Source organism: Gambusia affinis, linkage group LG03 (genome assembly GCF_019740435.1).
Source record: "Gambusia affinis linkage group LG03, SWU_Gaff_1.0, whole genome shotgun sequence".
NCBI classification, from domain to species: domain Eukaryota; kingdom Metazoa; phylum Chordata; class Actinopteri; order Cyprinodontiformes; family Poeciliidae; genus Gambusia; species Gambusia affinis.
The window spans coordinates 16,727,498-16,740,353 of NC_057870.1; the positions used below are offsets into that span (position 1 = coordinate 16,727,498).

Below are 12,856 nucleotides of genomic sequence, written 5' to 3' on the forward strand. Positions count from 1 at the left end.
ACTTTATACTGACATAGTATAGCATTATAATGTGATATCATGAGGTAGTAATCTCATTATGTTGAGATACTATCTCATTATTATGAGGTGTTTTTTTTAGTCACAGTGGCTGAATCAGGTTCCTATTGATGGTTTATGTCAGGATTGCTGTTTTTTCTTTTTAGAATTTGGTTGGTTGGTTGGTTGGTTGGTTGGTTGGTTGGTTGGTTGGTTGGTTGGTTGGTTGGTTGGTTGGTTGGTTGGTTGGTTGGTTGGTTGGTTGGTTGGTTGGTTGGTTGGTTGGTTGGTTGGTTGGTTAGCGTATGTTGAGTGCATATGTGTAGTACTTATTGAAAAACTGTCACAAATTAAGACGTGATTATTTATTAGCTTTTTTATAATGAATTTGAATAAGCTTTAATCCATGAGACACATTTATTTATTTAATCTGTTTCTTACACAAAGATAATGAGTAAATAATGTAACTTTTTCTTTACCAGTTCATGTAATGCACTGAACTTGCCTGCACTGTAAATAGTCTGGATCACTGGAATGTATTTGATTTAATAAAATGAGTACAAAAATAGTTTGAATCTTTGACTGGACTGACTTTGGAATCTGTTTATCGGCTAAGATTGTGTGCATAAACAAAGAATTTGACTTCAGTTTCATGCATTTACAGCTCACATAAATATACAAACTTTAGATTTAAGTAGAGAATGGGGATTACTCCAATTTATTGACATGTATTTATGTTTTGCTAAAGCTGACAGCCTTCCCAGATCAGCTGTTTCTGTTCATTACATTTCAGCTGTTCTCTTTAATTGACCTCAAGTTCTGTCCAGTAAAACTCTGCTTAAAATTTAAAATGTTATTCTTTTTGTGCAAGCAGAATTTAAATCACTGAACCGTGTGTCAAACCAGATATGAAAATTGTCTTTCGCTGGCATGTGTGGCACAGACATATTAAGCCTCCATGTCTGAAAAATCAATAATCCACTGTTTCAAAGCTGCTTAAAAAAACAGCTAAAACTTCCCGACAGCCAGGCTCCCCCTCTTCTTATAAGCCATCACTCCCCCACACCACCACCACCACCTATTCACTGGAAATAACAGTTCAAACGCACAATGCGCTCTGGACCGCTCTATTCAGTCGCTCAACTTCCCCTCATTTTCATTGGTCCCCAGAGGATGCGGCCGCAGCGGATTGGAGGAAAGTTTCTGGTTGGGTTTTCACACCCCCACCTCGCAGATATCCGTGGTCTGGTGCTTCTGTGTTTCCAGTTGTTTTCACATCCACTCAGAGACTCGGCGCAGCTGCTGTATATCTCTATGTGAATGTAGAGACTGCTGTGCAACTAACGCGTAAAGCTACACAGGAGTGGAACCGTTCAGAGCTTGCTGGAGAAACACGGAGAATTTGATCAACTTTAGAAAGAACAGACAGAAGAAAGAAGAGTGAAAATGGTGTCGGCCGGACTGGAGATCTTGGGTCTTTCTTTGTGCGTAATTGGCTCGCTCCTGGTCATGGTTGCGTGCGGGCTTCCCATGTGGAAGGTGACGGCGTTCATCGACGCCAACATTGTGGTGGCGCAGACGATGTGGGACGGTCTGTGGATGACCTGCGTGGTGCAGAGCACCGGCCAGATGCAGTGCAAGGTGCACGACTCCGTCCTCGCTCTGGCCCACGATCTGCAGGCGGCCAGAGCGCTCACCATCATCTCCTCCGTGATGGGAGTGCTGGGTCTCATGGTGGTGATCGCGGGGGCGCAGTGCACCAACTGCATCCGCACAGAGTACGTGAAAGCCCGGGTGGTGAACGCCGGTGGGATCATCTACATCATCAGCGGCCTGTTTGTGCTGGTTCCTCTTTGCTGGATGGCCAACAACATCATATCGGACTTCTACAATCCGCAGGTGCCTCCATCCACGAAAAGGGAAATCGGCGCTGCGCTCTACATCGGCTGGGCGGCCGCGGCGCTGCTGCTGATCGGGGGAACGCTTCTTTGCTGCTCCTGTCCCTCCAGTGGAAACTCGGGATACTCTGTAAAATATGCGCCGACCAAGAGAGCCTCGCAGAACGGGGACTACGACAAGAGGAATTATGTGTAGCTGCCTGCATGGCGCGAAGCAGACGGTGCGTAAAAGAGACTTGCAGCTTTGAAAAAACTGTTTTTTACGGACCTTGTTTTTGCACCTCCAACTTTTTTATATATAAATTTGAACTTTGAAATCAGCGGAAGGCTCTCTGGTCCTTCAATATTCTCGGGCCGCATTTCTACACGCTTTTGTGTCTACTGGAGATTTATTTTAAAAAGACTATCGACAATATACGGAGCCCCTACCGGAACATTGGTGGAAAAAATAAAAAATAGACGTTTGTTTTACTTTTTTTTTCTTTCTTCAATGTCCCTTTAGGGGCTCCATAACTGTAAGAGGTAGCACACGACAAAAAAGAGTATCTTTCTAAGGTACCTGCTTTTGTAAATTGTCAAAATCATTAGATTTGAATTTATTAGCTATTTTTTCTTGTTTGATTAAGTCTCTGCACCGAAAATGTAACGTGTTCTTTGTCCTCAATGTGCATTGTCAGCACAAAGTTGTACAGTAGAATGGCTGCACAGTCTCACAGTGAAAAACAGTTTTCTTTGGCGGCAGTAGTATTCTGTCACCAGAAACCAGCAATAGGACAAAAATAAACCGGTAATTTGACTTTAGTTTTAAAATACAAGATAGAAAACGATAATGCAAGCTTTTTTTTCCTTTTAATGGTTCAAAAATGACAAGTGATTTAGATTTGGTTTGAATTTCTTAACGGATCTTAAATGTTAAAAACACAGTTAAAAAGAAAACTGAGCCCTTTTATCCCATTTCTACACCGGCTAAAGACGAGCCTTCACCCCGTGACGTCACTATTTGTATGGAGTACTGGAGGGGTGATTGTTTCCAACAGGTGCTGAGGCAATAAAAAAATGTCAACAATTTAAATTAACTACATACCCTCCTTCAAATTCAATCAAATATGTTTTGTGACGAAAAAACAAACAACTCGGTGTCCAGAAGAAGAAACAGCGCCCCCTACAGTCACAGTATACAGTAATCGCAGAATTTATTTGAAACATCAATGTAACTTTTCCGTTATATTCCTTGCAAAGGATTTTGTTTTTAATATTTTAAACATGAAAAGAGAATCAAATCATCTATTTTTGATCACAACAACAATTCAATTGCATTTTTAAATGCTTTACCGTGGCATTAAAATCTAATAACCACTTGCTATTTTGTTTTTGGTTAATGTTTTATCACTGTTTTCTAATTAGAGCATCAATGAGTAAAATATGAATGCACCATGATCCAAGATCGACGACTTGGAAACGGCGTCCAATAAGGGAAAAGACTTAAGAAGAAAATCTCACATGTTAAAGTCCTTTTGAATTGTAGAATGTTATTTTTGTGTCGGGGAATCATGTGGGAGTCCATTCTTTGTCCTCTCTGAGCACCTGCTGAGCTTTTCGCATTATAAAAGCATCTTTTCCTTACATAACTTCCAGGTTTATGTTGCTATTTTTGACGTCTGATGTTATGTTTCATTTCCCATGTGTATGAAGATGCAATACTGTTTCATTTTATTATGATTAAACAGAATATATTGTCTGAAATCTTTAGTTTTAGAGTGTGTTGTTGAAAACAAACCACAGCAGAGACGTGGTGAAGGGGAGGGAACCTCCTTGGCTTGGTCGTGCTGTTCCCACCGCCCCTCCATAAAACAACCCCCACGACGGGAGAAAGTATTTTGGTTATCCAAAGAAATCCAGATGACAATGCCCATTCAGCCAGAGTGGGGCTCTGCTGTTCAGCTCATAACACCCCCCTGCCCCCGCCTCCCAACGACCCCCAGTTTGAGACCACCACCGCCCCTCCTCAGGCCAGTCAGTGAAAGGCTTCAGCATTCATCTATCAGTCTAATCTCAATCCCACAGAATAAGACACAATCTCTGGGGCTGGATTTACAAGTCCAGTTCACCACAGAAAAATCATTTTATTAAATACGTAAGTATTATCAAATACGTAAATATCAGTGGGTATGTTATATTTACTGACCATTACTTCATAATTTTCAAGTATTTGAATTTGGCTGAAACGATCAATCGGATAGGTTGTGATTTAACTGATTATTGAGATTATTTTCAACTAATTTAGTAATTAATCATTAATTGACTCAAAAAAGGACATTTGCTGAATAATAACAACATATTCATAGCAGCAATTAAGCCAAAACTGTAAAAAAACAACCAAAAAACAATTTTGCATTTAATACAGAAACACGTCTGTATGTAAATACGCTTTATCCAAAACTCATCAAATGTTAGAGTTTTAGCTTCACCTGGTTCAGATTTACTATAGGAATGATATGCTATTACATTACAGGCAATAAAATGTTTTAAAAAAATTAATTAAATTGTTTATTAGCATTTTTAATGCATTAAAAAAAAGGTTAAATGAAAAAGCTGTAGAATATAAAACATTTTTTATTCAACTATCAGAATAATTGATAGATTAATCAATTACTAAATAATCATTTGTTGCAACCCTAACTTGAATCAATCAATCAATCAATCAATCAATCAATCAATAAATCAATCAATCAATCAATCAATCAATCAATCAATCAATCAATCAATCAATCAATCAATCAATCAACCAATCAATCAATCAATCAATCAATCAATCAAGTGTATTTGTAATGCAAATTTCAGCAATAAGGAATATTATTTATATTTTAAAAATCCCTACAAAGTAAAACAACTCACCTGAAATTGGCTTGGAGTTTTATATAAAGCAAAATGTTTTCAAAACATTAAAAACAATGTTTTGCAATGTTTCTTTTCTTTTTGTTAAAAAAAAACAACAAAAAAAACCACAAAAAAAACCCTTTAATACAGCACAGAGTTCAGAAGTAACTAGTTACATTTACTCAGTTACACTTACTTGAGTAACGTTTTTGAAAAACATGTACTTTCAGGAGTATTGTTACTAGGCTGTACTTTTGAAAAACATGTACTTTCAGGAGTATTGTTACTAGGCTGTACTTTTTATTTTTACTCGAGTAATTTTATTATGAAGTAACTCTGGATTTTCTGCCCACCGAATTAAAAACAAACATGTTTTAATCAAAAATCCACCAGATACAGACACACACCTGCAGTTTCTGTTAAAGTTTTATAAGTTTTTTAGTGAAAGAAACATATTTGGGGGGAAAAAATATAGTGTTATTTTTTTAGTTACTCATTTGAATTATTGTCCTTCTGATTCTTAAAATATAAAAATTTCTTCTTAACTTTATATTTTAATTCACATGATGATGTAATTTTAAAACATTAAATGATTGATAATTTGATCAGTTACTTGAGTACATTTTTTACCAAATATTTTGTTACTCTTATTTGAGTAAAAATATGTTGAAGTGGTGCAACTCTTACCAGATTATAATTCCTTTGTTCCCTGCTCGCCTCCTCTAACAGGCTCTGGATTGGTTCTGAAATATAGGTCATAGGGTTAGAGTGCCACTTTAAGTTGTGGCAACAGTAGAGGAGAAAACGAAGAATTTCAGCCAGTGAGTAACAACATTGTGATTCAAAACTGTGACTGGATTACAAGAGATTATCCATACTTGTTTTGCCTGGTGACTTAAGAATCTTAGCAAGTCATATGCCCAAGTCGAAAACAGAAAGCCTGCTTACAGTCAGGAGAGTCGCAAGCATTAAACGGCTGTTTCTGAATTTGACAAGGAATATTTATTTATAAAATAAAACTTTGGGTTTACAACAAAGTGCACTGAGAATAAATTGAACACTGTTTACAGAATAGAACGTTAATGGCATTGGATTTTAATTCGGGGGCTAAATGCCAAATTATTTACATTTTTTATATAAAAACATAAATTCTTAATCCAAACTGTGACTTCCTGGTTAAATAAATGTTAAATGGTGAATTTGGTGTATTTTCCAGGCAAATATGGCACAATCAAATAAGCATGTTTCCTTGAGTTGTTATTAAAATGTTGTAAATCTCAAACATAACTATGTAGAAAAACAGGTTCCTCACAGGTGACCATTCATCCATAGGTAAGATAAATCATTTAAGTAATTTTAACAAATTACTTAAGAGTCTGTCTCCATACATTTTTCTAACTTTGTTAAATCATAAAAAACTAGTTTTTCCTGGTTGAGGTATGAAAACAGTCTGGTTTGGATGATAAGCTGCAGAAAGATGATCTCATTTAGTCGAGCATGAAAGGAGTGCAGACTCCCTCCTCCTTCATCTCTGCTCTGTTTTTCTTGTGAATTCCTCCTCATCTGTTTCCAAGAAGAAAAACCCAAACAGCATCTGTGGCCCTAAAAACTGGTTTGGATTACACACAAAAACACCTGGAAGGCCATAAAAACCCTCCATATTTATGTGGAGGATATAAACATTATTTATCTAATATTGAGATTATAGGAGAAATGGTTACAAACAATCTGCTCCTTCTGACTGCCGTCCATCCGTCAATCCATCCATCCACCCATCCATCCATCCGTCCGTGTCACTTTTTGGCACCGTTCAGCCTACTTCAAGTTGTCAGCCAGGTTCTGTTTAAGTGATTTCTTGATTTTACAGGGATGGTAATCACAGCAGGATGTGACTGTTTAAATTAAACAGAAATAAATGGTTAATCAGTGCAAACTGAGCCCATAAAGTTTGTTAAAAATATATTTTTTGGAACTCAAAAAGTTAAAAGAATCAAATCAAATCAACTAGAATCAAATCAAACAAACCAAAACTCAACAACCCAGAATCCTGACACCAACAACAGCAGCAGATCTTTAATGTATTGTGGTGCTAAGCCATTCAGTGATTTATAAACTAACAGTGTGTTAAAGTCTATTCTCTCAGCTACAGGGAGCAGGAGTCGGGATTTTGCAACTGATGTGATGTGCTCTGTCTTCCTGGTTTTAGTCAGAACTCCAGCTGCAGATGCTGCTGGAGGCTTGGTTTTTAAGGCACTGTTGCAACTAAAGATAAACTATGAATGAGTTAAAAAAAAAAACATGAATGAGTTTGTGAGATGAGATTCTGACACGTCCCTCCCCAGAGACAGTAAGCGTCGTCGACCAGTCGGTGTGACTTCCACCTGCTCAGCCTCTTCTTCCCCTCAGCCATCAATCACTTTGCTCTACATCCTCCATAAGCAGCACCCCCGCTCCCTCTCCTCCGGGCTCCGGTGAAGTGAGGCCAGCGCCCTTTACGCCTCCCTTCATCCGAGGAATGTGGCACATAACAACACCGACACGCACACACTGATGAAACGACTCCCAGGGGAGGATCACACAGTCAGTGCGAAGCTGCTTTTTAAAGCTTTCACACTCAAACAGATGTGTTGCCTCAACAGAGCTGAGCTGCTCAGGGAAATGTTGATGGTGATAAAGGGCAGATCCTGTGCTTTGGACAGGTGTGACCCGGTTTATTAAAAATATGTAACATGAGATGGTTTCTCTATAGTTTTATTAAAAAGTCTTTGGTTTCCAACTTTAGTTTCTGTCTGTGTTCCTAACACACGAAGAACAGCGTTCAGCTTCTAGAAAACTGCAAAACAGCTGAAACACTGAGTTCCTTCAACTCTATACTAAAGACCCGCCTGTTTAGAGTTGGTTTTGAACAGTAATAAATGAAACACCAACCAACATTTTTGATGTGTATTGATGATTTTGATGATGGCACTCTATAAAATGTCATATTTTGACATGACTATAAAACACAGTCAAATGCGCTGACTGTATATCATACAGTCACCAACTGACTGCCTGACGTTTTTATGACTTTTTATTCTTGAATCAACAGGCCTGACTTCATCTGGTATTGTGCGCTGTTTTCTTTCACTCAGCTGTCCAGAGATTTTTTTAAAACAAAGTAAGACAAAATGCTTGATCTAAACTTTTTAACTTAATTTAACTTATAATTGAAGTACATAAAAGATAGTGTTGCACAAATCTATCTCTTACTTGAAAGCAAAAATGTATCATGATCTTTAGGGTTTCATTATTTTTATCAGTTTTTCTTCTGATCATTTCAAGAGAAATTGTATTTCTATTAACAAAATTATATCTACCTAATGTAAACTGACATTTCCAGTAACAAAACTATACATTTATTTAACATTTTTGTTTCTGCCACAGTTCTTTCTTTCACTCAACCTTCTAGAGCAACCTTTAGCAAAATAAGGCACTATGCTTTTTAACCTAATTTAACTTTGAATCAATTTCTGAAGTGCATAAAAATCACTGTTGCACAAATTTCTAATCTGTGTAATATTATTTTCTTGTTCTGTTTTGTAAAGTTGTGTCACTTATTTCAAAGCACAAATTTATCCTTAGTATCTTCAGGATTTTTGTTCTTTGTGTCCCTAACAAGCCCAGATTCCAGATAGGATTAGCTTTTCTGGACAGCTTGGGAAAACAGCTACAGCTGATTGTTTCTGTCTGTTGCCTGTCTCCTTGTCATGCTGTGATGATTATACACACACACACACACACACCCACACACACACACACGCACACGCACACATGCACACACACACACACACACACACACACACACACACACACACGCACACACACACACACACACACACACACACACACACACACACACACACACACACACATCAGCTCTTCCAATCTTCATTTCAGCTTGTTTACAGATGACCCCTCTGATCTTTAACCTCTGCCACCTTTAACCCCAGACGACCCCTCATAATCTCTTAAAATGTCTTAAAGTGATAACTTCTGGTGATACCTGTTGCAGTCGCCATGGTGTTGCTATGAATGCAGCTTTGTACAAGTGCAGTGGGTGAATCGTGGACACATTTAAACATAGTTTGTCATATCAAAATGTTTCAGTCTGTGCCACAGATACAGATATCAAAAACAGTAAATGTTGAACCATGGGCAACAGTTAGAAATGGCAATAAACAATTTATTTTGAACTTATGAGATTTTACGGATGCAGAAGCCGTATTTGATTTAGATGTTTGAGTTGCTAGAAAACCTTTAGTTTTAAGGCAGATAATTAGGTCAAAATAAAGATAGAAAACATCCCTGAAACTATTAAATATTGATGTTTTGCATTTCTAAAAGACTGGAACCTATTGTTTAGTTTTGTTACACTCATATATGTCAAATTTAGTCACTTTGTTGCATGTAGTTATGCCAGAATTATTCATACGCCTTGCAGATTTTTACTCAACTAAGTTTGTTTATGATTGGAAATGACACAGACCTTAAAAATTTATTTAAAAAATTGGACATAATAATTTAACTATATTCTTCTCAATTATCAATTTTTTATTATTTTTAAAAGCATTTTGGCATTAGAGCAATCAAACAATCTTATTATTGCTGAACAGCAGATCTCGATCATTTCGAAACTCCAGATTTTTGCACAACACACTAGACCAGTGACGTGCGGTGAGGTTCATAGCTGGTGAGGCACTGACGTCATCAGAATCAGATTTGATGCATAGATTGACAGCAGTTTACAGGTTATGTTTCACTTCTGCATCCTTACTCATACAAACTGTAGCTCAGAAAACACACATATTATCTCCTGCTTCGATTGAAAGTCCACTTGAGAAAACTTTTTTAGTGTTGTAATGTAGTCATCCATGTCGAAAGTCGGGATAAGCGAGAGGGAAAAAAATCACTATCTCTATTATAATCTATCGCTGCACTTGACTTGCTTCCCGAATCGTTTAGCCTAGCTCGCTGTCACTTACTCGGCAGTTGAGGAGTGAACAAGACGAACGTCTGGGATCTTGAGCGCCCCCTGCCATGAGGCAAGAGAACTGCCTGCCTCACCTCGAACCTGTTCTCTGGCGTTTATAATCGCTCATTACACGAAACACGTTACACAAACACAGTTGGTGACAAAAAGCACTGTACATTATATACTTAAGCTAAATTATTGGAAATAAGTTCACATATTAAATTAGTTTAAACCATTTTATTGACGCCGTACAGCAACATGCTCTCTCCGCTTAGCAGCCAGCGCAGAGCCAGGGGTTGCGCAATCCAAGGTGAGGCAGAGCTCGCTGCTGCCTCACCGTCATCGCTTCCAAGCATTTGAATGGGAAAATAAGAAAATTCAGCGATTTTGAACAAATAAAAATCGAAATTGGTGAAGCTACATGAAAAATAAATATTTTTTAGTACAAACCACCGGATGAATATAACAATTTAAATTACTTTATGATTATATATTTTCTTTCTTTCCATGATGGCTGGTGAGGCACTGCCTCACCTGCCTCCCCTGACCGCACGTCACTGCACTAGACCAAAAATACTTAGCAAGATTTTGCAATGTAAAGCATGCTGGATTAGAAGGAGTCAATGTAAACACTTATTCCTCTAAACTGTTTCTGAGACACAATAACATCCAGCAGGCGTGACTTTCTCATTAAGTTAGGCTTTGCTCTCCAGGGTGCCAGGAAGAGAGCCAAATAAAGACCAGCCTGAATCTAGTCGGGTGTCTTTTCTGTCAGTCTCCGTGGAGGGCGGCTCAGTCATGCAGGACTTCCTTTAGCTAATAACAAGCAGAGCAGCTGAAAATCTACTTGCTGAAAGACTGAGTAGAACTCATGAAGCGAAAGTAAAGAGCTTTTACATAAATGTTGTTTTATTCTTTGTGTGTCCAGATTAGCAGTTTGAAGCGCCACTCTTTGCCTTTTTATGTTTTTGTTTATGTACGGAAATTTTGCGCATGCGCACAGCGCTGGAGGTCAAAAAGATTATTGTTTTACATGCCGTCCACAGCCGCGCTGCCGGCCTCGGAACATTTCCGTCAGCAAAATGAAACCTGAAGATGTAGTGCGCCACAGCAAAGAAAAACGTAACGCAGAAAATCCGTTAAAGAACAAGTCAAACCCCCTTTTTTCTTGCTCTCTGTGTCAGCTACGCTAGAAAGGGACTCGTTGCCATAGCAATTGACAGTTCCAGGATTCAACACCAAAAAACACTCAAACATTTCCAACACAAATGACCGAACACGTTCGTTACAGTATTATGCTTTTAGGCTTGACGTTCATTTTGCGATTATTATTATGTGATCGCTGTAGTAGATTAGCTACTGCTGCTATAAACTAATCTAATGAGCTAATTTAAAGACTGCTCAACTTATGATCTGTCAGGCTGTTCGTATTTAGGTCGCCTTTTTGTTTCTTAACTGGACCGATACACACCGAATTCCACATCACATCTACATCAAGTTTGTCAAAGTCAAGCTAGCATAACTGAACTACTTTCCTCTCCCCCTTGCTATGTTTTTCTTAATGAAAACTTTTTCCTGACCTTATTGTCTAGTTGTTGTAATGTCGACAATGAGTTGCAAAGCACTGCATCTCTTTTTCTTTTATATGTCAGGCCTGCATTTAAGATATAGTTTGTTATATTGACAATGTAGCTAAAACCGTGCAATGTCACGCTGCAAAGGGTCCATACAGATCACACAAATTACAAATACAATTTGAGCGCTTTGTGTTGGAGGGATTTTCTGCTTAATCCTGCTAGCATAGAATTCAGCATCATATGTTTTGCTAACTGTGCTAAATCAGAAATGCCTCCTGATTCCCCAGAGACATTCCTCATCCTACCAGGAACTGTCTTCATCTAAGCTAGCTTTCCTCCCTCACCACTTTATCTGCTCTGATTTACATCTGTCCAAGTAGCAGCAAGCTTTTACTGGTTCAGAGATGAAAATGGACTCGTTTGGTTCATAAACTACACAGAAGCATGACCTCATAGAGAGGAGACTCCCTGCTCCTTCGTCTTTAGTTTTTCTAGTAAATATGTCCCTCCAGACTCGATTCAACCCCTTCCTGGAAGAAACAAGAAAAGAAAAAAACACTCCTATTGAGATATTTTTAGAAATCTAGATTAACATCTGGGAGATTATTTCTCTAACTTTAGAGATTATATTGAGATATGGTTGAAAACATTCTTTTCCTTAAGACATGGCATTACCTTTTACAACTAGTATAGTACATTATGAAGCAGAAACTAATTATTTAAACAAATTATTTCACTTACAATCAGAGGAGAGCATCCAAAAAGTTTACTCAAGTAAGAGAAAAACTACTTCAACATATTTTAAAAGTAAAAAGTATCCCTCCAAGAAATTATTCCAGTAAAAAGTATTTGGTAAAAAAAATAAAATAAAAAAGGCTAGTCAAGTGATCGAGTCATCAGTCATTTAATATTTAAAAATGAACTAATCAGACAGACCAAAATATAAAGTTTTGTGGAAATTTTGGTATTTAAAAAAAAACCAGAATGAAAATAATTTATATGAATAACATAATTACAAAATAACCCAATCAGGCAAAAGAATATTTTTCCAAATTAATTTCTTTCAATATAAAATGTACAAAACTTTAACAAAAACTGCAGGTTTGTGTCTGTGTCTGGTGAATTTCTGATTAAAACATTTTTGTTCCTCATTCAGTTAAGTTTCTCACTGTGGGTAGAGAATCCAGAAATTTTAATCAATTAAGAGTATTGATACTTCATCAAAAGTTACTAGCGTAAGAGTAAGAAGTACAATGTAGTAAAAATACTCCTAAATGTAATTTTTTCCCAAAAGTTACTCAAGTAAGTGTAACTGAAAAGTAATGTAATCTAACTAGTTACTACCAAGCTCTGCTTACTGTTCATCCATCCATCCTTTCATGTTTTGTTGTAGACTTATAGTCAAGAAAACACTTGCTGCATTCTTGTTGGTTGTGCAGGAGGCTCTACTTCTGCTTTTCAAAGATGTACAGTTGTATAATTGTGCATCTGTTTGC

At 37.5% G+C, this 12,856-nt stretch overlaps 1 protein-coding gene across 1 annotated transcript; it reads left to right on the forward strand.

Annotated features, from left to right (window-relative positions):
- The first annotated feature begins 1,238 nt into the window (after positions 1 to 1,238).
- cldn5a (claudin 5a) lies at positions 1,239 to 3,638 on the forward strand. Its single transcript, XM_044108652.1, has one exon. It carries the CDS (start codon positions 1,444 to 1,446, stop codon positions 2,089 to 2,091), a length of 648 nt encoding a protein of 215 aa, XP_043964587.1. The 5' UTR covers positions 1,239 to 1,443; the 3' UTR covers positions 2,092 to 3,638.
- The last annotated feature ends 9,218 nt before the right edge of the window (positions 3,639 to 12,856 follow it).

What these genes read in the sequence shown, in the direction of transcription:
- cldn5a (XM_044108652.1), top strand. Translation starts at nt 1,444, where the DNA reads ATGGTGTCGGCCGGACTGGAGATCTTGGGTCTTTCTTTGTGCGTAATT.